Source organism: Aspergillus brasiliensis, assembly GCF_001889945.1.
Source record: "Aspergillus brasiliensis CBS 101740 unplaced genomic scaffold ASPBRscaffold_4, whole genome shotgun sequence".
Taxonomy (NCBI): Eukaryota; Fungi; Ascomycota; class Eurotiomycetes; order Eurotiales; family Aspergillaceae; genus Aspergillus; species Aspergillus brasiliensis.
In genome coordinates this window covers 2654396-2681035 of record NW_027137445.1, presented here as the reverse complement: position 1 = coordinate 2681035, position 26640 = coordinate 2654396, and the positions used below count along the sequence as shown (strand labels likewise).

Sequence of the window (26640 nt, the reverse complement as noted above, 5' to 3'; positions counted from 1 at the left end):
CACATTCTCCACTATCCAATGATATCCTGATCCGTGGACAGACAGCTGTCAGATGGATTGAAGGCCGAGTGTCTCTCTCCCTCCACTGTTGATTTCCATGGAACGGAGCCCACCGCCATGACGCAAAGCGGTGTGACTATATATACTGCCGGCACAATCAGGTATCCATTTTCAGGCTTATTGGCATTATTTCCCGATCGGGACCGGTGGAGGCCTCCCCGTCGCCTTGTTAATTGTTCCCACTTCTTTCCCAGCCACACAGACTTTGGGCAGAGAGTCGAGTCGGTTGCCCCCCGACTGTTAGTTTCATGCTTAGTGCTTTGTGTATTTAGTGCCGGTATGATCTGCAGTTGATCCCGGTCGTTTTCCTTCTGTCACCTTGTCGGTCGACTTATCACGGAGCTCTTCCGATAACGTCCCTTCGGGCAGTTTGTGTTGCATAGTCCTGTCCGTGGTGACCATAGTATATACGAGTACTACTTATGTATGTGCAACTTCTTTGCTGCCGATATTTCCTACGCTAATTTGAGCTCAGTTCTAGGAAAAGCGGCCTCATGTTGTCAATACCTCTGCTGGCCTGCATCCTGGGGCCATCAATTGCAGGACGAGCCTCCGCAAGCAATGTCTCTATTCCTAACGACTCCCAGGATGCAGTGTCAATTATCCAGCACAATGCCCTTATTGAATCATACCTATCTCAGAAGCCTGTTCGCGGAGTCCATAAAATGACTGACGATGAGGGCGAGAAGTTCTTCCTCGACTACTGGCTGTTCGATGAAGCCTATACAGCAGGCAACACATCAGACACCTCTAATTCGTTATCGCAATCACAGCCTTATAGCCTTGATACAACCGAGAAGGTCGATTTTCAACCTCGTTCGTATCCCTTTCGACCCTCCTACCCGAGCGACCTTGAGGTCGAAAGGCGCGGGTGGAGTGAGCATTTCTCACCGCTTCTTCGGCGAGATTTCAAATGTCCTTCCGGCACCAACGGATGCTCATCCATCGATCGACCTGAAAGCTGTTGCAGTACGGGCGATACGTGCGTTCTGGTCAATGATACCGGATCTGGGGATGTAGGCTGTTGTCCCAAGGGGGAGACTTGCTCGGGAACAATTGGATCGTGCCAGAACGGATACTCCAGTTGTTCGTCCTCTCTGGGTGGCGGATGCTGTATCCCCGGGTATGAATGTGTCACCGGAGGATGTAAGTAGCCTGCACTATTTGGGGAAAACCCCCTGCTTTGTGTCGCTGTTGAGGCTAACAATTCAGGCATGCGCGTCTTCACGATCACGGTGACAGTAAGCTCGACCGTCATGCTATCGACGTCCACACACACCATCGCTAAAACCACTGCAACACAAACGACGGGCGATCTGGTGCCTCCTTCCCGACCTACCACTGTATCTACCGCGACGAACTCGGAGACATCCACGACTACCAGTACTGCATCGGTATGCCCAACCGGGTTCTACGCCTGCTCTGCAGTCTACCATGGAGGATGCTGCCGAACCGGCCGCGATTGCGACACAACATCCTGCCCAGCAACGCCCTCGACGACCTTTACCAGCGATGGAGTAACGATCGTAGTCCCAGTGGCCACGACAACAGCGTCAACGACATCAACAACAACAACGAGCTCGCCTGGACGATGTGCAACTGGCTGGTTCAGCTGTGCCGAATCCGTCGGGGGAGGTTGTTGTCCGTCGGGATATCAGTGCGGATCCAGCTGTACGGCAGTGTCAACGGCGACGGAGACCGTGGCCAAGGAGCAGGCCACGAGTGGGAGTGATAAATTGCGGCAGCAGTGGGGTATGGTGGGCATGGGCATGCTGGCGGCCCTGGTGTTATGATAAAAATGACTTGACATGTAGATTATGAGCGCATGCATAGCAATGATAATGAAGATCATGAAGAAGCGATGAATGCGGTGGCAGGTATAAGTAAGCGTCAAAAAGCCCCGTGGGGCGGCACGTGGGGCGGTGGTTTACCCGATCGGGCGACGTCCCGGTGAGTCCCCGACCCTCTCCGACTGCGGCCTCCTCCCTCGATAATCTCATTCTCCATCACTTCTTCCCTCTTTCTTCTTCTTCTTCTTCTTCTTTTTCTTCTCCTCCTCTCCCGACTCGTTTTCCTGTCTGTTGTTTCGTCTACACGCCTGATTCCGGCCAATTCAGCACCATGTCGAACAACGACGCCCAGAAGCCTTTGCCCTTCGGCTACCAATTCATTGCCGGTGCCGTCGCCGGTGTGTCCGAGGTACGTATGGTGTGATTCCGTTGAATGTTCACCGAGCACGCGACTAACTCTGCAATAGATTCTGGTTATGTGCGCAATTCCCACCCTCAATCGACACATTCCGACCAGCCAAATACTAATGTCCTCCCCCCCAGGTACCCCTTGGATGTGGTCAAGACCCGAGTGTAAGCTCTACCTCTCTTATCTCTTCCCAATTGCAATCAATCAATCCACTTCCGCCCACTAACTCCCAACCCACCTTCACAGTCAACTCCAGAAGGGCACCGCGGTCGCCGGTGAAGAATACTACAATGGCATGTTCGACTGTCTGCGCAAGATCGTCAAGAACGAGGGGTACGTCAATTGCCTTTTCCCCCCTCCCCACCTCCCCCACAGACAAACTAACCCACTCTTTTCCTCCCATGACAGATTCTCCCGTCTGTACCGCGGTATCTCCGCCCCCATTCTAATGGAAGCGCCCAAGCGTGCGACCAAGTTCGCCGCCAACGACAGCTGGGGCGCCTTCTACCGCAACCTCTTCGGCGCCGAGAAGCAGACGCAATCGCTCGCCATCCTGACCGGCGCGACCGCCGGAGCGACCGAGTCCTTCGTCGTCGTCCCCTTCGAGCTCGTCAAGATCCGTCTCCAGGACCGTGCCTCGGCCGGCAAATACAACGGCATGTTGGACGTGGTGAAGAAGATCGTCGCCGCGGAGGGCCCCCTCGCTCTGTACAACGGACTGGAGTCCACCCTGTGGCGCCACATCCTCTGGAACTCGGGTTACTTCGGCTGTATCTTCCAGGTGCGCGCACAGCTCCCCGCCGCGGAACCAGGCAACAAGAGCCAGCAGACACGGAATGATTTGATCGCGGGTACGATTGGTGGTACGGCGGGTACTATTCTCAACACGCCCATGGATGTCGTCAAGTCGCGCATTCAGAACTCCCCCAAGGTCCCTGGTCAAGTGCCCAAGTACAACTGGGCCTGGCCGGCTGTCGGAACTGTCATGAAGGAGGAAGGTTTCGCCGCTTTGTACAAGGGATTCTTGCCCAAGGTGCTGAGGTTGGGTCCGGGTGGTGGTATCCTTCTGGTTGTGTTTACGGGTGTCATGGACTTCTTTAGAAATATGAGGGGCGAGTAAACCCTTTCTTCTTCTTCTTTCCTTTACGATATCTTTCGTGTTTAGTTCTATATTTCTACTACTAGAGATAGAAATGGAAATAGATGGGACAGAGAGAAAGAGAAAAAGAGAGATGGTGAAGGGGCTGTTGATGTTCGTTTCATGTCAAATTTAAAGTATTCCCCCTTGTTTACCAATTTCTGCTTATTCGATAGTAAGTACTGACTACAAATCCTTATGGCATATCATGGAGACTACTAGATTGTCCTTTTCATGTATTATGTATGTATGTATTGCATGATAAAAGTGGATTACCGTATGCACAGCAAGAAAATAAGCAAGTAAGATAAGAAATAAAGATAAGAAAGTTGAAACGCATGTGACATGTCTGTCTGTATGTATGCATGGACCCATCATCCCATGGATCCAATCCCGGTCTCACCAGGATTCATTGGTACCTACAGTAGTCTCTGGGGCAATCATCGTCCGGGAGGAACTGCATGATGGGGCGGGCGCTACGACAGAGCATCAGCCCGTAAACTACGATCATTTGCTGGTTCGTGCCTCAGGGAAGAAGGTCTAGAACACTCCATGTGCCTGTTCGAATAGCGTGCAGAACACGTGTTGATCCATTTACTACGGCTTAGGCTTCCGGCGATGATTGCGGCGACTTCCAGGATAATGTATAGGAGAACGAGCAATGAGTAGAGATCAAAGTTGCATGCACCGAATGCACCACTGTATCGATGAATCAGGCTATGTAAATTAACACGAGAATAAATAGCAGCCGTAAATGACATCCGAAATGGGGTCAAAATAGCCAAAAGGATATTAAGGATTCGAGAAATGAGTTGGAAACTGTGAAACCGGGACAATGGGAAAAGGGTATCGATGTAAAAGGGAAAGAAGCCAAATGACGCAAGACATGTCGTGTTCCGACCTTGCTCACCATTATGCGAAAAAAGAACCACGAACAATGTGCAACCCAAGACAGCTAGCTAAAAGTCGAAACCAGACAAGCACGCAGAGACACTCGACACGACAAGAAAAGTCCCACCAAGAAATTAAGCAATGAATAAAAAGAAAAAAATAAAAAGATAATAATAAAACCGAAACAGTCAATCCCAGGCAAGCATAACGAGAACCGCACGCGAGAAATATCAAACAAATGACGAAATGAAAGTGCAACTGGCCCATTAGCCTCCATGATATGATCAAGGCTTCCGTATACGCCGGTCAACTACCCGTCCGTTTGACGCCCTTGTATGCAATAGCTCATGACATGCGTTCGTTCCGAAGAAATGAGAGCTCGAGCGATGGTAAGCGGAGATGTGGCTAGTTCATCTCCATTGCATACTCGTCTTCCTCCTTGAAGCTCATGCCCGCGTGACCCGAACTGCTCCAGTACTGAGCCTGCCCGGAGGCGCCGTTGGTACTGCCGCCACCGTTGAACGGGGGGCTCAGACTCTGGGGGCTCAAGGCCCCATTGCCAGCCACAGAGTCCCCTGCCATGTTCGTATGTTTCGGTACCCGCAGCCCGCTCCCGGGAGCCCTGCTATAAGTGAACGAACTAGGGTCGTTCTTCTCCAAGGCATCGAGGATCTCCGTTCTCATCCGTTTCTCTTCCTCGGTCTGCTCGAACGGCCAAGTCCCACCCAAGCTGCTGATCAATTCAGCTAGCTCTGATTCCTGCTGGAGCTTGACATGTAGGGCCCACATTAGGTCACGCATCCAGCCCACGGCACCGTTCAGGATGTCGCCCTTGTTCGGGCCCTTCTCCTTCTCCTCGATGGGCAAACCCATCGTAATGTTACCCGCAGTGGCCCGGCGACCATTGCCTCCAGCCAGCAAAGACGTCGCGGCATTGGGGGTAGCTCCAGTGGCAGACATTGCTGTGTTATTGACAAGCTGTTTCCGGACTTTGTCATCCTCCAAGCGATGCTGGGGAACAAGGTGGGAAAGATCCTGGATGCGCTCGTTGATGTTGTCCCGTCGCCGGCGCTCGACCAGGTTATGGGAGGCTCGCCGACGGCGTCGCTTGGCCTCTTGGGATTCAAGGTCCTGGGCACTACCTGGCATATGCGTATCAACCTTGGCCGGCAAGGAAGCATGTTTACCCGACTTGAGGATCTCCGAGATTCCGGCGTGATGAGGGTGACCGGGAGAGGAAATAGGAGACTCCACAAAAGAATGCGCACTTCCTGGCGTACCATCCCATTGGTTGGACAGAGTCTTCTGGTGGCGGTGCTGAAGGCCAGTCCGGATGGGCTGTGTAGGAAAACTTCCGGATTCTGGGGTTCCCAGGGTCAATGCACCAAGGGCTGGGGTCTTCGGAGTCATCGGACTGCGCGCGTCAAGTGAGGCGCGGTCTACGGCCTGTAAACTTGGGCGGCCTTTGGAAGCCAGATAACTCTGTTCGAACTGAGATCCACCCTGCAGATGGGAGCCAGGTTGGCCAGATTGGTTCATGGTTCGGAAATGGTCATAGTTGAAGCTGTGCATGAACGGGCTGTTCATAGGAGCTCCATCCGGCGTGTTGGAATACATCTGAGACATCTGCCCCGGATGACTCATGGAAATCCCGGCACCCGAATGCTGGTCCTGGAGGAAGTTCTGCTGCATGCCATTCTGTCCGCTGATTTCCAGGTCCAACAATTCATCCGTATCGATACCTGAATTTCCAAAGTTGAAGTTCTGCTGCGACGTGAATGGGTAGGACATGAAACCACCGTTCTGCATACTAAGCTCCGACGGGTCAACCCCTTCGTTGGGGTTACCAAACTGATTGGACATATAGTTCGACTGTGACATCATGGAAATATACTGGTCACTGCTATGTTGGTCAGGTTCGTTCTTGATGAAATTGCTCGCTTCCGCAGTTTTACGGCCAGTCTGAGCAAGCACTCGAGTAGAAAGCCGACTGCGTCTTCCAGGGGAGTCTTACAGTTCAAAATCAAACTCGGCGATGCTTGTGGGACTAGAGGGTTCAAGCACAGTTGACCCTAGGCTCAAGTTGGAGCGTGAAATGCCCCAAATATGAAGGTTTGCCTCTTCGCAAAATCGTCAAGAGGTCCGGTAATAGAAGCGGTGAGTTAGACTCATCAACGAGTTCGGGCAAGTTGCGAGGGTGGCGAGGAGGAAAATCTGACAGATCGGACAAGAGCCTATTAGCGCTCAATCAAACAGACAGGGAAAGCGACAGTAGAATGAGCCACGACCTTATTCAGGGAGGAGAGAGAGAGAGAGAGAGAGAGAGAGAGACAGGAGGTGGCTCAGACCACCACAAAACAGGGAAGGTACGGAGTTACCAACCAGAAGAGTGGAAATGTCTGCTTGACGAGCAAGAAACTGCGCGGTAGACAGTTCCTGAATGAGGCGATGATACGATTGGTGCTGAACCCGGGATGGGGTTCAAGGCGAATGCGAGGGGGTAGTTCGCGATCGGATTTGACTGGTCGCGGTGGGCGAAGTTGTGGTGGAAAAGGTAAGATTCGAAAGCGGACGCCTCGGAAAATGCTACTATCGTGGGCGGAGTCCGAAACCCAATAGGCTGCCTCGTTGATCGTGAACCGCACAGGAGGGAAACCCGACTGCGCAAAGAGTTCTGTGGTAAGCGACCGGGGGAAAGTGGAAAAGTAGCAGCTGGAAAAAAAGAAAAAAGAGGTAAGAAGGAAAACGAGGTCAAAGAAGGAAACGGAATTGCGTGGCCATAAGCGAGGCAAAATAAAGGGGAGACAGAAAGAGACAGAAATCCGGCGGCCAGTTGGGGCCGCGGAGGGCGATGGGCTGGAACAATGGGGGAGGGGAAAAGGGCAGAAGGGGAAGGGAAAAGGGAAGCGATAAGAGCAGTCGGTGCCGGTCAGTGAGAGAGGAGGAAGATCCACGGGAACGGACAAGATGAGATGGAGTAGTGTATTGCACTTTGCAGTTTGCACACCGGGGGGGGTGGAGTTGGGATGGTGGAAAGCGCGCTTGCTGGAGAATTTACTGTTTCGAGGATGCGAGACGGTCTGGGGTATAAAGCGACCGAATGATGGGAAGATGGGATGGAAGAGGGGAACGGAGTGGAGGAGGCGAGAGTTGGATTGGATTAATCGCTCTTGATGGGCTGAAAGTGAAACAGGCACCGTGGGGGGGCAAAGAGGGAAAGAGAGGCAAACCAGAGGGCGGTGGGACTGCCCGGGTAGGCGGTCAGCCGGGGCAGTATGCGGGCGTGGCAGAGAGACAGAAAATGTGGAGATGCCAATCGATTTGCCCCGGAAATCTGCCACCCGCTTGCGATCCCTCTCGGCCTCCCCGTGGTTCCCCTGCTTGTTGAGCGAGACATCGGCATGGTGTATGTGACTGTGCGTGTGTGTGACGATAATCTTGGTGATGATGCAAAATGTCTCTGCTCTTCCCTCTCCTCCCTCTCTCCCCTCTCCCCTCTCCCCTCTCCCCTCTTTTGTTTTTTCTCGCCGATTACCGCCTCCCCGCTTTAGTCCAACCGGGAAGCGCTCTCCGACTCGGGGTCCGTGAGACAAGAATGAGCCTTCCAAGGTTGCCCCGCGGTAACTCAACCCCTTGGGGATGTCGGAGCAAATTGGAGCATCTCATAGGCGCCTGCTTGCTGACTTCCCGCGAACTGTTCGACCTTCGACCCGCGATCAGGGGGTATGGCTCTCCCCCCGCCGAGAAAGCATGCAGGGGTTGGAGCCCAACGGCGCTGTCCTGCAACCTTCGGTTGTTGCTCGTTCTGGAGAACAACTCGGTGGAAGGCATGCCAACCCCGGCAATATCTCTGCCGGATATCACATCCTGGAGGAGTGAGGAGTAACCTGTACCCCTCCTTCGCGCTTTGCTTCCTCCGTCATCGGATGTTGAGTGTGTTCAGGCTTGCTTGCATCTTTCCCAAGCGCGACCTCCCGGTCCCCAGTGCGACCAGGCTTTAAAGCGACATGTTGCAGGGCAAAAGAGACAAAAGCAATCGAGGACGCTCTGCGAAACAATAGAAAAGCTTACTTACTAGGTGTAGTTGTTCCAAGGTCAAGTATGAGCGATCTTTCTTCACTGTCCTGCAGACGAAGTATAAGTATTAGTCATTTATTTTAGTGCAGTCGATGGTGCAACAGTCATATACACACAGAGTGATAGTAGGAAGGGATGTCTCCACGGGAGTAAATGATGAAGAGGAAGAGAAGAGGAAGAGACACAGGAAGATGTGAGGCTCAAAGTGTCCAAAGACCAGGCAGAAGTGAAAAAAAGCAAATAAGAGAAGGGAGTAACAATGAAAGCGCTTATGAAGCCAGCCGCCTTATCTCAGCGGCAGGAGGGGCTTATATGTAAAAGGTGTATGGAAGGGGACCGGGGCAAAGGAAACGATAGGTATTTAGCTGAGATTACTTACTTGCGCCCTGTTGGGTGTGAGATGTCGCAATCAGAGACACTGTACTATCGAGTTACTGGGAACCACCCTTGAGCGACGGTGACCGTAAACAGGCAATTCGCGGGAAAGTCAATGCGGCGCAGCCGGGCGACGCAACAATGGTCAAATGAAGAAGTCCCAGCTTCTGTCGACGGGATTCCAAGATTCAAGGCGGTAGATGGGGTGATAGGTATTGTAGTAGTAGTAGTAGTATTCCAGATAAGATCAAACGGAAAAAACCACCCAGGCTTGACGAGACGAGGGGATGAGAGGGACTTTAAAAAGACTCCCGCGGCGTTCTTCACAGCCTCTCATTTGATATATCACGGTCAAGGTCATGCAGGGCGTCGATCCTCAATCGACGAGGCTTAACAAAGCATCTACGGGGATTACATGCGTAAACCGGTTCTTCAGCTTTGGAGTAAAGGGTGATGAAATTAAATTAATATCATTTTACAGACGGAAAAGGTAAAAAGGGAATATTCAATCAGAAATGGGAAGCGACACTAAAATAGCGGGCAAACAAAATTACAAGAAGAATGGATACAATTTTATTAATTAATGAAAAGGAGGGAAGGGAAAGGCAAGACTTGGTGGCGATGAAGCTAAGGCGTGGAAGCTAAGTATGTGAAGATGGAGGGGGATGTTGCGACGAGCAGGACAACAGACCAATACAACCAGCAGAAGGAAGGGGGCGTGTGGTTGGTGGGTAGGAGGGGGTGTAGTAGAGACGGTCAGAAAGCATCCATCAAGGAGGGTAGCACCGTCCGGATGGGGGAGGATAACGACCCTCGCAATCCCATGAGCATCCAGGTACTACTATATTTGTCACCTGTTCCTTTTTTGCCAGGTTGGAAAATAACTAAAAGAGAAAAAGAGACTTCAATGACTCACTCGAGGTCAGCCTTTGGGGAGGGGAGGGGTGTTATCCCCATGGCCAGATTGTTAGTTATCCGGTTTATTATCACTCATCTTATCCCAAGTTGGCTTGTGGTTGGTTGCTACCTATTACAAAGTATCTCGTTGCGCCATATACTTCCGTCGTATTGAAAACAAAAAGGGCGCTAAGAAATCAATCATTATCGCCGTCGGACTTACAACCCGACGCCTACTATAGGAGCAGCCAACCTACTATACTTCCTTACCCTCGATTTTAGGAACCCACCCGGGAATGTATCAGATGCCAGGCTGGGCAAGCCCCAAGCATACCAGATCATTCACCCTGATGGGCGGACTAATGACCATGGAGCGTGAGATTTGAAAAATCATGGTTTTGTTTTTTTCCAATTTTAATTTTGAAATAGGAACGATGACATCATAATTTACTTTTTTATGTACTGAGGGGTTCCTAAGGATGGTTAGGATGTTTCAGACATGATTTTCGGTAACAATGGTTTTATTATATTTGTATTTTTATTTTTTTTTTTATCAGTATTTCTCCGGGCTCTCCGCCGGAGGGCTTCATGGCGGGTATCGGGGAAGGGATGGATGAATGATCGTGGCGTACCATGTGGAAAGGAAGCTGAGGGAAACGATCTCCTATTCAGCGACTTCGATATCAGTGCCATTTACCTCTGCCATCACTTCTACTACTACCAAGGTTTCTGGATGATCATTTTCAGGATCGCTGCACGCTAATAGGACCAAGGAGCGGCACACAACACCGCTTTTACCATGGAACACAATACGATGTCCATCGCACTAGGTTTAGCTCCAGGCAAACATACCGCTCGTATCTAGGAGGTAGACAACCACCATGATCTTAGAGAGAGAGACACCCATCCGGGCACCTGCCCGGGATACGGTATCGTCAGGCTAGGACGGTCGGCTTCCTTCGCGTGTCGAGACCCTCCTTCTCATCTCATTTGTGCACGTTCATGTCGAGTACGAAGATGAGCATGGAACCGCCTCCTTGGGAACCTTAGGAGGAAGCAGTCAGGCTTCCAGAAGAGACACCTCGGCGTCCGAGCGTCTCCAGGTTGGGGCTGACACAGAAGGCGGTCCGTGACACCGTGCAGCCTGTCGCCTCCCGAGCAAGAGTGCGTCGGCTTGTGCTATCTGATAGGCTTTGAATTGGAACTATGGGGTGGGGTTGGTGCGATGCGACGGCGTCCCAAGCGCAGGCGCTGGTTTAATTTCCTATTGTTTTCTCCTTTTTCCTGCTCTAGGGATAATAGCTTCATTCTTCTCCCGTTATTCCGGGCAGTCTTCATAGAATGCAATTATCTATGCTTCACCGCGCGTCGCGACGAGATCAATGGCGTTCATTCCATCATTTGCTTTTTGACTTTTTCATGCTAGATGATTTGAAATACAAGCCACCAGGAATGTGGAGAGCCTTATGATCCGGCGAGTGGGAAAACAATTGAGCTGCGTCTGGAATGCTGTCAAAGCAAATTGCCAATCACCTTGCAGCATCAAATCAATCGGAGAGCCTTGATAGACCAAATGCAGCCACCAGCAGAGATTAGCCTGTCAACCCTGGTTCGAAGTGCCGCAGACACGATAGGTGGTATGTCGCTATCCGACCAGCTACACCATGGAGCGCGCCCACTGACCTGAATTCCTGCACTGGTCGTTATGTAGACTTCCCCCAACGGACGATAATGTGGTATGCTACCCGGCGCCGCCATTCCCAACGATGACACCATCGTACATACAGCTGCTGGTGGAATGATGCTAATGGATGACCGGTATCAGACCACAAGTTCCGGTTGATTCTGCCGAATGCGGAATCGCAGATAAGCCGGTACTTGCACCAGAAGTGGAAGCCTAATGAAGGAATAGCATTGGTTCCCGCAAATCGTGCCCGTCCCGTCCCGTCAAGGTTCGGAGGGCATGGCTGATATCCACGGTTACTGCAAGGAGTTCTCACTACGGAGTACGTAGGTATCTGATGGTTGGCGATGGCAAGAGCTGGTCGGCCCCCATGCTTTGCCGCCGATCCTCTTGTACGTGCAGGTGCTATTGGGATGCAGTAGCTATTAGCTGCGTATGATATGCCGGCGGGAAAGTCATTATTCTCCCAGTAATTTGTGACGCTAATGGTCTCAGAACAGCTTCCTAGTACCCGTCCAGGAATTCAAATTTCAATAGCAGAGGTAGAGGGGGCGATATAACCATGAATTGCAATTCGAGCTGCGGAATTCCACCATCGCAGCATCAGGGAACAATCAGATCCTGGGGAAGTCATTTATCCGGCTCGCAACACCTTTCCGTTTGAACTCGACGCTAGTTTGTTACCGCCTGAGAAAGACAAAAGCTCGCATACTGAAGATCTACGGAAGTGAGCAAAGGTAAATCATTCGCTTCTGGTTTTTTGACTTTAGTCAGATGTACGCAGCGAATGTACGTAACATGTCTCTCCATGGAGTTGCCTGATGCAACCCAACTAAGAAGCTATCGACCGTGATAAGCATTCTAATGCAGACTCACCATGGATAGGGAATTGTACTGAGGTCCAAGTAGGCTTCTGCATCCCCGGCTGCTCTAACCAGGATCGACTGGACTAGGAAAGAAGCCAGCCGGAAGGGGTTCCAGGGCGCCACTTGTCTAACCACAGCTCCTCGGCTTCTCATTTGACGAGCAGAGAAGCCAACCATGAGGGAGCAACGCACCTTCACAATCCTGAACAGGTTTTTTGGTTTCTCTTGGAGATAGGCACCAACTACGGGTGACTAGTCATGTAGTAGTGGGTGGGCACCGTCTTGACCTAGGCGACGAGATGTACCAAGCCAGTAGGTAGAAACACTGGTACTACTCAGTAGTTAGTTACTACTACTAGAGACTAATGGGATGTAAGTATGTTTCGGTATGGTAAGGGACCGAGCTGGTCAGCGGAACAGGCGCCAAACTGTTTTATAACCCCATGGGCGGTGTGGTCAAACTCTCCCATGGTCTCAAACCAGCCAATAGATTGTATCGAGCCTGCCTGCCATGGCGCTATTTCAAGCAGTGATTGGTGGAGCGACTGCTCAGCTGGGGTCACCAGCTCGTTTTGGGTTTAGGTCCGTCACCGGGACACCGTCTCTGTATATGAGGCCACTGATTGGCTGCTGGGGTAGCCCACCCCAGCTTTGCAGGAAAGGGACGAACTCCCATTCCAACCTGCGACGGCGATTATGGGCGGTGCTGGCGCTGGAAAGCAATCATCCCCGATAATTATCGCGACATCTATGGGTAAAGAGACTCCCCATTGTTGACCACCACCACCAGTTGATCACTCTTTGGCGTCTGTGAGATATTCGTTCCAGCGAGCTTTGGTATGTGACCGTATTCGACCCTTTCCCCATGGTGGTGTTCTGGCTACGTGCCTTGTTCTGCCTGCCTACTCCTAACACTCATCGCGACCACCTGCTCAACGCCCGCCCACACACCCACACCCACACAACCCCCCCTCCTTTGGCTTCCCCTCTCGTCTTTTGCTCGACCTCCTCCTTCTATCCTTCCCAAGTCAGATGACGACTGGCTAATCTTGCAGCCTGTGTAGAGCCGATCTCTGTCTTGAAATTCGGGTGGCCCCAGCGTTACGCCAGCTACCATCCTCGCTCTCTCTCAACCCCCATTATCGTCATCGTCATCGTCATCATCTTGCAGCTTCCTCCACCCTCCCTCTCATTCTCCGGTCGGCGCAGCTCCTCTCCCGGCTGGGTAATTGGCCTTTCGATCTGTGCATTCCTTGCGCCAGGGTGGGAGACTAAACCACCGATTGACTGCTCGTGGGACACACTGGGTTATTAGAACTGTTACATCGGCCGTTCGGAGATACTGTTTCAGTCTACGCTACTGCTAGGAGCACTCGCAATTTCCTCCTCTAAGAATAGGCCGACTACCTTCAAGAGGCGGAGTCCCCTTTGGTGAGAGGTTACTATCGATAACACGACTTTTACGAATCGGGAAAGAGGGCGATCACAAGCTTATCAGCTTCACTCTGAGAAGACACCAGTGGACCACCAACGTCCGAAGTTTCTATTAGCGGACGCTAGGTTTGTCCCGTGCCCAAGCTCCTCGGGAGTCTAGTCCGGTTGCGCAACAGTCATCTGGCCCGCTCTAGTTCGATCCTATCACCGCCTGTTTCTCTCTCTTCGTCGTCTTTCCACCCCCCCTCCATCATTGATATCTGCAGATCATCTGCACGCACATATTGGTTTCCGTCGTGCATAGTCCCTGCAGACCCTTTCTCACCTTGTCACCGCAGTATCGCTCTTCCAGTGGTCGACTGGCACTGTATACCAACCCCGGTAGCAACATTGTCCGAGGGCAGATCTCTGGCTTTCATTCCATTCGCCCTGCCCCTCTTCCATCAGGGTGTAACTAGGCCCGGCACAGAAGCGAATAGCAATCATGGCTTCCAATTCATTCCGCGATTCGGTCAACTCCCTGGGTTGGTCGCGACGAGACCCAGATCTCCCCGCCCGCACCAACTCGTCGAATACGCCAATCCTCTCACGGTTACAGTCTTGGAATCCATTTGGTCAAGGGGAGGGCTATTTGCAACTGCCCACTCATGAAGCTCCAGGAGCTCCCCTACCCGCCGCAAGTCGCCGAGAGGAGGAAGATACTTTCTTTGCCTGTAAGTGCTCCGAACGCATGACCGATTTTCCGAAAAGATGCCTTCTTCCTTGATTTGCTGCACTGCCTAGTCCAGGTGACAGAGACTCAGTTCCTGCGTCTGTCCGGGTTCCACGGAAGCCCTAGGAAAAGCTGAATGATGTACTCTCCTCTTATCTACCTATGGAATTATACTTTGTCATGCACCGTTTTAATTTTCCTATTTTCCATTTTTTCGTTCCTTCTTTCTTTTATTATTTTTGCGCTTCTACGCATTTTCTATTTTTCTTCTTGCCGCCCTACCTCCTCTTCTTTAAACTTTTGGCTAATGCTAATCATACATTCCCTTTACAGTAAGTCGATGGGATCGGATGCTCATTTTCATCGCATGCAACCTTGGTGCCGCAGTCTGCTTCCTTCTTTGCTTTTTCCTATTCCCGGTGCTATCGCTTAAACCCCGCAAATTTGCCATCCTGTAAGTTGCCCTGCACTTTCCCCGTTGGTCCTTATCGAACCCCGATACATCCCCTACTTCGCCCACCCGCCGGGGAGGAGGCACGAGGCGATGGAGTGCTTGTCATGCCCTCCTCGCTGGGGACTATGCACCACGCGTCTCCGATCCGACTACATTCCAGTGTCCGTGCTGAACCCTCCATCACGCCTCACCCATACTGTTTGCCAAGGAACTTCTTGTGAATCTGTGGCTGATCGAACCGGTTTTACCTCTTGAACTAGATGGTCGGTTGGTTCCTTACTCTTTCTCCTATCATGGGCAGTCCTCATGGGACCCCTGGTCTACGCGAAACATCTGGTCTCGGGATCACGTCTGCCCTTTACGGCAGCCTATTTCGGCTCGATCGCCATGACTTTGTACTTTGCTATCGGAGTAAGTACCCCTGTTTGTTTGGCTCTAGCTACATTTCCCAGGATCTTCCCTGCCGGACCATGTTGTGTATACCTGTACTATCGGAGCGTACTCCTCTGCGATCGCATACCAACCTGTCGATGTCGAGGATCTTGCATACGGGGTCGTGCGCGTACACTCGGAGCCTTCAGCCGACGATATGACATCATAATGCACCGCCACCCCGGTCGTGGATATGATCTCTCACATCGTCCTGCAACAGTAGCAGGTTGGATGTGCATGCGCTACTGTAGACCCCAGTCGGGCCCGTGCACACCAGAACACCAGTGAGGATACCGGTTGCTAACCATCATCTGTCCTCTAGCTTCATTCCACCCTGTTGACGCTCATCTCGTCGGTGTTTCAGCTGGCTGCCCTGCTCTGGTACCTTGTCAGCTACTTCCCTATGGGTAGCACTGGACTGCAGTTTATGGGAAGATTCGGAGCTCAGCGTGTCACTTCGTGGATGACCAGCTGATACTGTTGAAGCCTCGATACAACCGGGGACCGGACTATCTTGCTCTACCCTGTCCCTCCCTCTGGGGCGCACATACGTTGTATACTTTTGTTTTGATCGCATGGTCATCATGATAGACATGGGCTCAACGGCCGGTATATGCTTGCTTGTACAGCTCTTACCTTATTTCCTTTCTCAAACATATACCAGACAGCGAATACATTAGTCACAGTAGTTAGCTTTATATAGGTTGTATAATATACACGGAGCTGTCTAACTTGATGGCACAGAAGATAGATGGGCTTAACGTAGTGCTTCTAAGGCAGGTTTCTGAATGAAATTTTATGCCAGTACAGTGCCACTACAACGACGGGGAATGCCCCTCCTTCATACTGAGTGCTGTAGTATTCAATTTACTTGATGATTAGGCTCGTCAGGGAAATTAACTCTCAGAAAGCGTGAGCGGTATCAACTAATACACGCCCTCAGTACGATATAGTCGGTCTATTCCCCGAATCCAAAGAGTCCGTTGGTATTCATCAATGAAGCACCTCGCTCCGAGCATCCTCTAATCCATAAGATGTTTTGCTGGATGTGTATATTCAACATTCACATATAAAGGGCACTTCTGAGGAGGACAATAACTTCTGACCACTGATACTTTCCATTCAGCGTACTAGTATTAGCACGGTAGTATCAATAAACTCGCTACTACCTGTTTGTCTCTGCAGCAGCTGCTGCAGCAGTAGTAGTAGTTCAACCCCAGAGTACTAGTAACCCGACAATAACCCCCTAGCTTGAGAGAGGAGCTTTAAATTACCTAGATAATACATATGACTGCTAGTTGCTCTGGATAATTACTATAATCCATTCGGCGTATTGCTTCCAAGGCTTTGAACTGTTCTTTCATATCTCACTGGTAGTTGTTCTTCGTTGCAATATACTTACGGCTGGTAGACAGTAGTTGTAAGTAAAGTAGTAGTAGTTTATCATTGGTAGACAGTAGACATTCGTGATGTTTTCCTCCTTGGACGATTTACTACCAGTAGTACTATATATATAAGTAATACAATTTATGATCTATGCGCTTCCTTCGATACTGTATCTCAAGATAATATCTCATTAGAGAAATAACTCATCTGTAGGGATGGCACGTAGGTCAGTCTCGTAAATCTTCAATGATAAAATGATATTCGATAGATGTAAAGAAGGCGTAAATGCATTGGAGGCAGTATAGGAGATACTAGTTTGGCTATTCCCTCCGACATTTCACTTATGCTGGAGTTCGAAGATTTTTGTGAGACGATAATACATGGTTTGAGCTAGGCTTCTTATTAACAATACTGTATATAAAGGAACGCATCTATAGCAGTCGTTCCAAATACCTGACACGGTAATTGATAAGAAAAAGGCATTGAAGGGCAATATTAGCAGCGAGCGAGTTTCGCAAGGCCTATTAATCTACCTTGACTGTACTCACTAATGGGTTATGGCTAGTAGTCACACTATAATGATTCTAGTTGAACAGGTTAGCTACACACTGGGGGGATACTCCAGTAGTTCATTTGCAAGCACCTCTCCTGCTGCATAGTAACTAGATGTTAACTCCTACTCCTTGCACTCTGTTCCTTCTACACCTATGGGGTCTACTACTATCTAGGAGAACAAGATAAGAAACTCGAGAAAGGGGGAAACCATTCCCATGGTACTATCTTCGATGCCTTATTCCATTTAGTAATGTACGTGAAGCTCTTCTATCCATGGGGGTGGGTCGATGAGAATTGTTCGAATTGCTTGCTCCATCCATTCAAAAGTTGAACGACGTCGAGTGAGACCTCTCCGGAACATGATCAGGAATGGTCAATGGAGACCCCCCAATCCCGAAACCATTCACCAAAGTAAGACTGAACGCGCGAGCGATCTGAAATTCGCCCGCGGCATTCGGATGCAGTCCATCATAACCCGCGGGACATGCGCTCGGCCCGCAGTCGTAATTCTCCTGCAACTCGACCAGATGAATGGGCGAATCTGCAGTACTCCACTCTGAAATCGCATTGTGTAGCAGTGCATTATAGATATTGGTATTGATGGGAAGATCCTCACGACCCGGGATAAAGCTGCGCTGGGGAACATTGGCGATAGCGAACTTGAGGTTTGGGTTGGCCGCGCGGGCATTGATGACCAGCGTACGGATACTGTCCAGGGTGCCCGCCGCATCACTCTGAAACCAAGCCATGTCGTTGAATCCCAGCATCAATAGCATTAGGTCGGCTTGATGCGCGCTGAGGACATCATAGATCAAGTCCTTGTCGACGGCAGCCACGCGGCCCCACACGGCGAAATGATGGCGATCAAAGTCCGGGGACACATCGGGCGCGTACCCGCCGCTGGTCTTGGGCTGTCCGAGGGTGGCCTGGAGCTCCCCGTGGGCCTGCGGTTCGGACGGCGCGGTCCCCGTGTAGGGGCCCACCATCTGGATGGCGATGTTTTGCGCCCGGAACCACTCCCAGATTCGATATCGCCACGTGTAGTCCCCTTCTTTTCCTTGGGACATGGAGTCTCCTACGATCATTACTCGCAGGGTGCTGTCATCTTGCATCGTGTCTGTTGAGGTTGGTTCTGTCTTCTTCGCGTCGTTCATCAAAGCCATCATTTGCAAGAAGTCTCGTTCCTTCTTTCCGTCGCCGAGATGCATAGGACTCGTGGCCTGTGTCCACGTCTCAGAGTCCTCGTTGGTCGTGGCCAAGGGGAAAAGAGGGTTATCTGCTAATTGAGACAGCGGATCGGATGCTCCAGGTTCGACAGGACAGCAGCGTGGACGACTGGAGTGAGAGTGTATAGAGCGGCAAGATACGCGTAAAGATAGAACAACCCTCGACTTCCTGGTGATGGAAGCCACCAGGAACGGCTTCCCACGAAGTCAGACATTTTGGACTTGCGGTTGCTGCGTAATCAAGATCGGCGCCCTCGGGCGCAGGTGATGCCCGGTCATTATATACTAACTACTGCTACAACTAGGCACTGCTACCGTTTGATAAAGAATTGCCCAAATCTGGGGCGTACTAACGCACAAATCAATTACGCTAAAATAAGAGAAGGAAAGGGTGACATCTGACAGTAAGTATCATGGGCACCAAAGAGGCATATGCTGGGATACTGTTTTCCTATCATATCCCCTTGAGGTAACATCGAGGCTGTCTAGTGCATCGTTAGTCGAGGGTCTTGCCACGCTAAGGCCTGCTACGACGAGGTTCACATATAGCCAACGTATCATGGCTCGAATACTCCTCACAATTAGCAAAACGACATCATTGTCACTACAGGGACCATCGGACCAATTCTTCCAGGAACAGCCTAACAGCAAACTAATTGATAGTAGGGCAGCGGCTAAAACCGACACACGCCTCATATGACCGTGCAGTCCCATCTTATAATCTAAACCCCCAGTCAATGGTGATAAGTAATGTCTCACATTCCAGCCAATCCACGTTTGGCAAAAGCTTGATATCCAAGGCCCGAGCGTCAATGACTCCGCCAAACCAACCTCTACCACCCATCCGCCAAGAGTCACTAGTTCAACTTCTCAAGAACCATACTTAATCTCGTCAAGGGCCTGCTAGGTTCTTCCTCCTTCCTCCTAGGAACCCCCTTCCTTTCTCCGGCAGAGGGTGGATAGCGCCAGCCTACTTTATAGCCATGGCATTAGTGACTCTTGAAAGCCTTCCGGTGGAGTTGGTCGAGGAGATTGTGGCTTGGCTAGACTTCCACGATCACTGCGCTCTGCGTTTGACTGGACGCACCATCTCGGTCAAATCGTCTAATGCTGCATTTCGGAACCATTTCCTTTCCAAGAAATTGGAAGTCGCTGAGGCCCCGCTCGAGCAGTTTGTTGGCGTTACCAAACCTGGACTGTTCGGCCTCTGGATTCAGCATCTCACTTTGTATGCACCTGCAGTACAACCAAACATTGAAGGTGAAGTCACCGGAGAATTGTTTCCCATCCGCCCCAGAATCATTGAGTTACTGGTGCAAGGATTTGAAAACATACGTGATAACTCACCGCACGATGAACCATTATCGATAACGCTCAGAGTTCATGGAAAAGGTGTCAAGAGGGACGTCGCGGCTAAGGTATTCCGAGTCACCCTGTCAGCTCTTCGAAGCACTGGGCTACCTATTCTGTCATTGGATGCGTTTGCAGACGGCTTTTACCACCGTCCTGTTGGACATGGTAGCTTTCCTATCAGCGAAATTTCAGAGGCTTTATATGGCGGCAGCACGGCAGATCTAACCAGGCTGGCGACGACCTTCCGAACGTGCAAGAAGATATGTCTAAGCTTGGCGCACTATGTATATGATTTTGATGCCCAAAGCATCCGGGAATTTAATCTTCACCCAGACGATTATTCCGCGTTACCACCAGGCTACGAGGAAGCCCGAGAAAGCACCCGATCGCTGTGTGAATTTCTAAATTTGTGTGCCCCCACTCTAGAGGAGCTGCACTTGTCGTGGGAGTATGACCCCTTAAGACAGACCGCCGGAGTGCTAGAGGGACTGTACTTTTTCAATCGGGTAGCAGCATCTTGCCAATTTCCGAACTTGAAGCGGTGCACATTGTGCCACTTGCGAATGTCCGAAACCACACTCCTAGCCTTTTTCCATCATCTCACCCGGCTCGAGTATCTAAGACTCGAGTACATTGAGGTCAATGGTGGATATGACCCCTTTTTTAGACTTCTGTCTACGATGATGCCAGAGTTGAATTACTTGCATCTCCAATCGATCTTTGATGACACCGCGGTCCTCAGATATCCGCGCGAACCCCCCGAGAACAGGATACCACATCCGAAGAATACCCTTCGCTTCCCCGGGATTATTCGGAGAGGAGCTGATGCTAGGAGGCTAGTGGTAGCCAGGTACTAACAATTGATTCTATTTGTATGCGAAGGATGTATCAACACAAAAGCAATAATATACCTTAGAAGAAGTAAGCCCTCCTTTTCTCCTCCTATCCCTTAGTAAGTGAAACCTAGACAGAATTGGTTCAGAGACTATATAAGTAATAGCATTGGGACGAAGAAATAATTGCCAATACGAGTTGTTCAACAATTCATAGACTAAGGTGTGCTCTACGAATGCCCATGCATTACATCTTTTCAGGGTGTTGGTTCACCTCACACTGGCACCTGTTCGAGCACTCATTAGCGCAAGTGTACTCTCCACCTAGTCTCTAGTAGAGAATTTTGAGATCTTGCATTGGAACGGAGAACAATGCGAGTCCTATCAAGCAAACAGCTGGAATCTCGCAGCCTACACAACTGTCTGAATGGCGGAGTAATAGCCACCTATGCCACTAGGGAAGTGCTAAAACAACTAGCAGTATGACGCTCCAGCCAAACAATAAGACACAAAAACACGGAAACTACCTCCCTTGAACATGTGGGGTGCTGAATAACCACACTCTCATAATCTAAAAAGCAACCAATGTCATCTTTGGCCTACGCTACTTCAGGATACTTATTTACCTGAATACCGTAAACACCGAACTGGTTACTGCATTAGGATAAGCTCGATATCACCCCACACCCCACCGAAGCATCAATCGATTCCTACCGAGTACAACTGAGAGACTCATCACATTGGAGGTGAGCATTCGTCAGTACCGATCTAAACCGTCTCTGTCTATTAACAAGCCTCTTCGGAAATGATCAACGAGCCATTCATGATAACATTATGACTCGCTCGGGTCAAATCTGCCTCTTTAATGGGGGTCGACACAGCACTGCCCCCTCTCGCTGGCTGCAAAACAAGCTTCTTGGAGCCGGGCACCGATATCGCTAAGCTCATTCTGACACTTACGTATAGCCCTTTGAGTGGAGTCCATACTCTGTCCAAGTGTGGAGGCTCAGTGGAACCAATCTAGTCTTGATGCCAAATCGCGGCTGAGACGAGGCTGAAGACGGGACTGCTCTGCTTCTAGTCTCCTTTGCGTAACAAGCCCCGACCCCGACAACCCAGCATGCGTCTTTAAAGCGGGGATAATCTCACAGGTTGACATTCACCCTCCGAACTTCATACCCTTTCAGGCGACCATGGTTTACAGGGGAAAACCCAGCCCAGGGTGTGGTCTATGCAGGAAACGGCGCCTAAAAGTACGTCGGTGCGCTTTCACCCCGAGGAATAAGCCATTGACCCATCTGTAGTGCGATCAGATAAGACCTGCGTGCACTCAATGCCTGCGAATAAAAAAAGAATGCCCAGGATACCAAGATCCCCAAGCCCTTCGCGTCTACGACCAGACCACCGCCGTAACTATCAAGGCCTTGGCCCGGGCAGCCAGTACCCGCACGGCGGCTCGATCCTCCACTGCGTACACTGCAGAGAATTCGAAGACGCCGCCGTTGATTGCAGGGCCCACCCGCATTCAAGAACAGGCCCTGTCTCACATCTTCAGGTATTATGTCGGCACTAGTCAAAACCCAGGCATCCTCTGCTATTTGCCGAACTTGCTGCGCACTGACCCCTCGGATGCACTTCAAGCCACCATCAAAGCTATAGGGCTGGCATGTATGTCAAGGGTCTACCAATTGCCTGAACTGGCACGATCGGCGGCGGAGGAGTACAGCAAAGCCTTGCGGGCCACCAATGTGAGTCTTCAGGATGCAGTATCAGCTACTTCTGACTCCACTCTGGGGGCCGTGGTCACGCTGAGTATGTACGAGGTATGTGACTAGAACCTGTGCTTGAGTGGGTTGTTGATTCCTAGTGAAACAGATCATTTCAGGCCAACCACAGATGATGGGCGCTTGGCTAAATCATGCTCAGGGAGCATTGAAGCTCCTAGAGTTACGGGGAATGAAGCAATTCGAGTCAGCGGCTGGGTGGCGCCTCTTCACCAGTACACGTCTACAGATTGTTAGCTATACCCTCGTCACATCATAGGTGCTGGTTTGGAGTGCTAATCATTGTCAGGCTATGATCAACATATTCTTCAGAACAAATTGCCATCGCTCGCCAGCAATAGCTGCATTATCCAACTATGCAAGGACTATTGGTGACGCTGATTCCCAAACAATCGAAGACCTTTACAGCATTCTAATCGCGTTCAACGATCTCTCCATAACTATAAAAGAGACCTTCAACGACACCGGCTTCCACGGAAACATCTCACCTTTAATCAAGGAAGCCCTCGCCCTCGACACCGACCTAGTCTCATGGGCGAGTTCCCTAGGCCCAACCTGGCAGTATACAACCACCAACACCCCACTGCCAATTTCAAATCCCCGCAGCCACGACCCAGAATATCACATCTATCCCAATATCGACACCGCAGTATACTGGAACCACTACCGCCAAGTACGGATCATTCTCCACGAGATGATCCAAGCCATGTGTCACCATCAAGCGATTCCCGACTCACCTCAACTCATACACGAGTCTGTCTCCATCAACAAACAATTAGTCAAGGACATCTGCGCCAGCGTCCCTTATTTCTTTACATCCGGCGAAGCTGGTCTCGGGGCCGTCGCTCGATTACCATGGCCGTTGTACCTTGCCTCGGATTGTGCGGGTATATCGCCTCACACGAAGACCTGGATCGCGCAGATCCTCGACCTAATTACAACGTCTACCGGTGTGCAGCAAGCGCGTATCTTGTCGCGGCTGATCAAGACGGGAGCGCACGGTTATAATTTGATTCCTGGGAAACCGAAAAGAGTTGTTGTTGATGTATAAGAAGAAGAAGTGCGGGGACTCTCCATATTCCTGTCCTCTGATTCATGATTCAATTTCATTAGCGCTGCTCGTATCCTTCATTTATAACAGCTTGTATATACTATGTTGATACGTCAACAAAGGTAACACTTTTGGTACCGTATTTCCCTGTCATGTCCCCTAAGTAGTATTCTTTCAAATCGAAATCAATTTACTAGTTGATAACTCAATTCCTGTGCTCAAAATATACCACTGATGTATGAAGCTGATACCCTTGCCAGTCATATATATATCTGAATCGACCGAATTGTTATTTACATCGAATATAGACAAGTACTCACAACCAGATACTATACAACTAAGCCTGACTCTATGTGATATTACGGTTACTATTACTACTCGTGTCATGGTCAGGATTTATTTCTTTCCCTAGCCATATCTCGTATCTTCGATACTGCACTATATTACACTCACTTGCCCGTTCAATACATAAATAAGTGGGACAAGACGAAGATAGTAAATGTTACTACTTATTCGATACTATTAGCTACAATAGAGCGAAATACTGCATGGTGCCAAACCAGCGACTTTCATGTCTAAAACTATGTACTTTTTTCCTTTGCAATCATCACTCATGACCCATTATCAGTCATTAACACTTATTTGCCCCGACTCATCACCACGCCTACTGATCCCTGTAGAACCTTCACTCCTGGAATTTCGGCTTCCCAGAGTCCCGTTTCTCCCCCCGAGCCAACTTCATGCCACCACTTCAACAAATCGTTGCTCTCTTTGGGCTTCACATCCGGCGATGCAGTTCCTACAGTGACATGCGGGGTTTCATTGGCGCACGGCCATTCTGCCAGGTTCTGGTCGTCTGGAGGAAATATCCGCGCGACGAATGCCATGAGTCGGTTGTCCCAGATGAGACGCTCCAGACGTACGCGAGCTGGAGCTAGCGTGGGGGTGATGCTGGGTTCAGACTCGGGCTTGCTCTTCATCTTCTCAATGTACTGGCGGACATATTCATCCCAAATACCGGGGTGTTCTTTCTTGGAGGCGCGGTGGATCAATGTCACATGGAAGGTGGGCTGCACACGTCTGCCGTTGACGAGCTGATTATAGAGACGTGCCTTTTCGGGAGATGTGGACGGGGGAAACAATGACTCGAGTACACTCTTTACCTCTGCAGCGGGTAGGGAGATATTGAAGTACTCAATCTTCTTGGCCAGGTCTTCGGGAGTGGGACCCGCTGCAGGTGCAGGGCTGCCGGGATTCTTGTTCTTGTTCTTCTGTCTCTGGGATCCGTATTGATGGCTCCAGTCCAGCTGCACTTGGTATTCGTTCATCGCCCAGTAGATGGCGTCGTCCAGTTGCTCTGCCGTCGGCACCTCCTTCACAAGCCTAGGATAGAATGAGTGCAATGCCTTCACCACCGTCTCCAGATTCTCCCGCGAAGAGGCGCCGACATCTAAATCAATCACCTGGTCGAAGTAACAGTCTGGCTCACGGTCGGTGTCGATAGCCTCGAACCGTTTCAGGAAGCCTTCCATAATTCCGATGACCTCCTCTGCATTCTTGCTTCCTGCCCGGATGGTTTGGTGGTTGTCTCCGCGGTCAAGGACACGTCTCTGCGTTACCTCACGGATGCCAGGAAGTAATTGGCCTTTAGGCTCATGGACGTACTGAAGTGCGACATAGCGAGCTTTGGAAATCACAATTGACACATCGTCGATAAGCTGCTGCCTTTCGCGTCGCATGTGGTTGTTCCGGTCCGCTACCACCACCGGGTGTTGACTAAGGAGATTTGTGATATCCAAGGCGAATTTCTTTGGCTTGTTCTTCTGCTTCGGAATGTTATCGTTCTGCACCTGTCCCCATCCAAACAATTTGCAAAGAGCCAAAGCAACCGTCGTCTTGCCGCAGCCCAGTGAAGCAACAGGTACGAGGATCACATTGTTCGTCACATCGTTTCCAGCTTCGTCAGATTCCATTTGGATGATTTCAGATCCATTGAGGCCTCTCTCTTGCAAGAAGCCCTCTCTCAAAGAGATGATGCCGTGGTTCTGCTGGTAGCGTTGCGCAAGACCGGGCGTTTGAGCGAGCTGTCTCCGCGCGTAATTGAGATACTCTTCAGTAATCTTCTTGTGCTTCTTGATATTAGGAAACTTTCCAGCAATGACTGCCTTCGTGCACTCGCGCCACTGCCTGTACATCAAATAGGGCTCTTCGAACTTGTATTTAAAGAACCAATCCTGGTATGGGGGACGTCCGTTATAGCCCATGTGGCATCGGACCACGAAGCCCTCGGTCTCCCGGCCATCCCAGGTGCCTGTTTCAGCGCAGTTGTCGAGGAACTTCTTGACCTGGTCGAGATCATCGTACACGACAAAGTTGGCCTTCTTGAATCCCCATGCATCAGCAAACTTATGTACCTCCGAGCTAGGCTGTGTGGCAAAGTGAGGCACGTTGAAGTTGAGTCCATGCAGATAGATGCCCGAAGCGCTTTCGTCGTAGGCAAGGACATGCTCCTCGAAGGTGTCGTCACACAGCTCGCCTACTGCGGTAACATTTAGCCTGCGCAGCTCTCGTGCCAAGTCCTTTATACTCCTTCCAACAGAGCTAACATGTCGCTCGACCCAGCGTTCACCGGCTTGAGCATGACTGAGGTTCGTATCAGGCCGGACACCCGTGGAATGTTTACTGCAGACCAACAAGGTGCCATCCTCCAGACCAGAGATAAAGATGATACATCCATTCTCCTTCACACTGAGCTCGTAGGGACCCCTAGTATTCATCTCAATGTTCCTCCACTTTGTCTCATTCACCTCATCCACATTGAAGAACTTGTCGTATCCACGAACCGCGATTTCCTGGGTGCCATCCTTCCTCTGAGTAGTAAACAATCCTCGCGCGTAGGTCGGCAGATCGCTGCGTTTGTAATCCCAGTCCATGAACTTCCACGAATGCACCTTGATTTTGTCTGCTTTCTCGACGTCGAAGGTAGATTTCTTGCACGTGAAAGACTTCTTCCCTTGAGCTTTGCCTTTCTTGCTGGCAGCCTCCAAGCTGGAGACCAGCTCGGCGACTTCCCGCTCGTCCTGCTGCACCATTGCGATCCGTCACGTTCGCGTGTATCGATTCAGGCGACTACTGATATTCGGGGGTTGCACTCGAAAGAAACGAGGGAGAGAAAAGGTCGGAATGCGGGTGGAGGTGGGGGAGAAGGCAGAAGGCACGCGCGGTGTGTTGTC

The 26640-nt window shown here is 50.6% G+C and overlaps 11 protein-coding genes across 11 annotated transcripts; 8 read left to right on the top strand and 3 right to left on the bottom strand.

Annotated features, from left to right (window-relative positions):
* The first annotated feature begins 162 nt into the window (after window positions 1-162).
* Window positions 163-2096, top strand: ASPBRDRAFT_526200 (putative GPI anchored protein). Its single transcript, XM_067626926.1, has 3 exons — window positions 163-484; window positions 536-1206; window positions 1273-2096. Exons 2-3 carry the CDS (start codon window positions 555-557, stop codon window positions 1851-1853), a joined length of 1233 nt encoding a protein of 410 aa, XP_067481251.1. The 5' UTR covers window positions 163-484; window positions 536-554; the 3' UTR covers window positions 1854-2096.
* Window positions 2040-3736, top strand: ASPBRDRAFT_41789 (putative mitochondrial 2-oxodicarboxylate carrier protein). The gene is made up of 5 exons (XM_067624658.1): window positions 2040-2259; window positions 2318-2328; window positions 2394-2423; window positions 2506-2592; window positions 2668-3736. Exons 1-5 carry the CDS (start codon window positions 2182-2184, stop codon window positions 3377-3379), a joined length of 918 nt encoding a protein of 305 aa, XP_067481250.1. The 5' UTR covers window positions 2040-2181; the 3' UTR covers window positions 3380-3736.
* A 689-nt stretch (window positions 3737-4425) lies between these two features.
* ASPBRDRAFT_526038 (basic helix-loop-helix domain-containing protein) lies at window positions 4426-6652 on the bottom strand. Its single transcript, XM_067626924.1, has one exon. The coding sequence runs from the start codon at window positions 6170-6172 to the stop codon at window positions 4694-4696; it is 1479 nt and encodes a 492-aa protein (XP_067481248.1). The 5' UTR covers window positions 6173-6652; the 3' UTR covers window positions 4426-4693.
* Window positions 6118-6373, top strand: ASPBRDRAFT_41788 (uncharacterized protein). Its single transcript, XM_067624657.1, has one exon. It carries the CDS (start codon window positions 6194-6196, stop codon window positions 6356-6358), a length of 165 nt encoding a protein of 54 aa, XP_067481249.1. The 5' UTR covers window positions 6118-6193; the 3' UTR covers window positions 6359-6373.
* An 845-nt stretch (window positions 6653-7497) lies between the features above and the next one.
* On the top strand, window positions 7498-8348 carry ASPBRDRAFT_526151 (uncharacterized protein). Its single transcript, XM_067626925.1, has one exon. It carries the CDS (start codon window positions 7743-7745, stop codon window positions 8172-8174), a length of 432 nt encoding a protein of 143 aa, XP_067481247.1. The 5' UTR covers window positions 7498-7742; the 3' UTR covers window positions 8175-8348.
* Window positions 8349-8741: 393 nt separating this feature from the next.
* On the top strand, window positions 8742-9227 carry ASPBRDRAFT_526027 (uncharacterized protein). Its single transcript, XM_067626923.1, has one exon. The coding sequence runs from the start codon at window positions 8856-8858 to the stop codon at window positions 9132-9134; it is 279 nt and encodes a 92-aa protein (XP_067481246.1). The 5' UTR covers window positions 8742-8855; the 3' UTR covers window positions 9135-9227.
* Window positions 9228-14105: 4878 nt separating this feature from the next.
* On the top strand, window positions 14106-15694 carry ASPBRDRAFT_54045 (putative Golgi traffic protein SFT2; the record flags this gene model as incomplete). The annotated part of the gene is made up of 4 exons (XM_067627162.1): window positions 14106-14334; window positions 14667-14787; window positions 15048-15198; window positions 15542-15694. The coding sequence occupies 4 exons, from the start codon at window positions 14106-14108 to the stop codon at window positions 15692-15694; spliced, it is 654 nt and encodes a 217-aa protein (XP_067481245.1).
* Window positions 15695-17156: 1462 nt separating this feature from the next.
* On the bottom strand, window positions 17157-18663 carry ASPBRDRAFT_41781 (SGNH/GDSL hydrolase family protein). Its single transcript, XM_067624656.1, has one exon. It carries the CDS (start codon window positions 18321-18323, stop codon window positions 17481-17483), a length of 843 nt encoding a protein of 280 aa, XP_067481244.1. The 5' UTR covers window positions 18324-18663; the 3' UTR covers window positions 17157-17480.
* Window positions 18664-19050: 387 nt separating this feature from the next.
* ASPBRDRAFT_41780 (uncharacterized protein) lies at window positions 19051-20698 on the top strand. Its single transcript, XM_067624655.1, has one exon. It carries the CDS (start codon window positions 19370-19372, stop codon window positions 20594-20596), a length of 1227 nt encoding a protein of 408 aa, XP_067481243.1. The 5' UTR covers window positions 19051-19369; the 3' UTR covers window positions 20597-20698.
* Window positions 20699-21269: 571 nt separating this feature from the next.
* Window positions 21270-23567, top strand: ASPBRDRAFT_41778 (Zn(II)2Cys6 transcription factor). The gene is made up of 4 exons (XM_067624654.1): window positions 21270-21825; window positions 21877-22395; window positions 22448-22588; window positions 22646-23567. The coding sequence occupies exons 1-4, from the start codon at window positions 21766-21768 to the stop codon at window positions 23405-23407; spliced, it is 1482 nt and encodes a 493-aa protein (XP_067481242.1). The 5' UTR covers window positions 21270-21765; the 3' UTR covers window positions 23408-23567.
* Window positions 23568-24045: 478 nt separating this feature from the next.
* On the bottom strand, window positions 24046-26499 carry ASPBRDRAFT_121739 (tRNA ligase; the record flags this gene model as incomplete). Its single annotated transcript, XM_067617453.1, has 1 exon — window positions 24046-26499. The coding sequence occupies one exon, from the start codon at window positions 26497-26499 to the stop codon at window positions 24046-24048; it is 2454 nt and encodes an 817-aa protein (XP_067481241.1).
* Window positions 26500-26640: the final 141 nt, after the last annotated feature.

What these genes read in the sequence shown, in the direction of transcription:
- ASPBRDRAFT_526200 (XM_067626926.1), top strand. Translation starts at nt 555, where the DNA reads ATGTTGTCAATACCTCTGCTGGCCTGCATCCTGGGGCCATCAATTGCA. An exon ending in TGAATGTGTCACCGGAGGAT is followed by an intron (nt 1,207 to 1,272) that starts GTAAGTAGCCTG and finishes CTAACAATTCAG; the next exon opens with GCATGCGCGTCTTCACGATC.
- ASPBRDRAFT_41789 (XM_067624658.1), top strand. Translation starts at nt 2,182, where the DNA reads ATGTCGAACAACGACGCCCAGAAGCCTTTGCCCTTCGGCTACCAATTC. An exon ending in GATGTGGTCAAGACCCGAGT is followed by an intron (nt 2,424 to 2,505) that starts GTAAGCTCTACC and finishes CCACCTTCACAG; the next exon opens with TCAACTCCAGAAGGGCACCG. An exon ending in AAGATCGTCAAGAACGAGGG is followed by an intron (nt 2,593 to 2,667) that starts GTACGTCAATTG and finishes CTCCCATGACAG; the next exon opens with ATTCTCCCGTCTGTACCGCG.
- ASPBRDRAFT_526038 (XM_067626924.1), bottom strand. Translation starts at nt 6,172, where the DNA reads ATGATGTCACAGTCGAACTATATGTCCAATCAGTTTGGTAACCCCAAC.
- ASPBRDRAFT_41788 (XM_067624657.1), top strand. Translation starts at nt 6,194, where the DNA reads ATGTTGGTCAGGTTCGTTCTTGATGAAATTGCTCGCTTCCGCAGTTTT.
- ASPBRDRAFT_526151 (XM_067626925.1), top strand. Translation starts at nt 7,743, where the DNA reads ATGTCTCTGCTCTTCCCTCTCCTCCCTCTCTCCCCTCTCCCCTCTCCC.
- ASPBRDRAFT_526027 (XM_067626923.1), top strand. Translation starts at nt 8,856, where the DNA reads ATGCGGCGCAGCCGGGCGACGCAACAATGGTCAAATGAAGAAGTCCCA.
- ASPBRDRAFT_41781 (XM_067624656.1), bottom strand. Translation starts at nt 18,323, where the DNA reads ATGGCTTTGATGAACGACGCGAAGAAGACAGAACCAACCTCAACAGAC.
- ASPBRDRAFT_41780 (XM_067624655.1), top strand. Translation starts at nt 19,370, where the DNA reads ATGGCATTAGTGACTCTTGAAAGCCTTCCGGTGGAGTTGGTCGAGGAG.
- ASPBRDRAFT_41778 (XM_067624654.1), top strand. Translation starts at nt 21,766, where the DNA reads ATGGTTTACAGGGGAAAACCCAGCCCAGGGTGTGGTCTATGCAGGAAA. An exon ending in GCAGGAAACGGCGCCTAAAA is followed by an intron (nt 21,826 to 21,876) that starts GTACGTCGGTGC and finishes ACCCATCTGTAG; the next exon opens with TGCGATCAGATAAGACCTGC. An exon ending in TCACGCTGAGTATGTACGAG is followed by an intron (nt 22,396 to 22,447) that starts GTATGTGACTAG and finishes CTAGTGAAACAG; the next exon opens with ATCATTTCAGGCCAACCACA.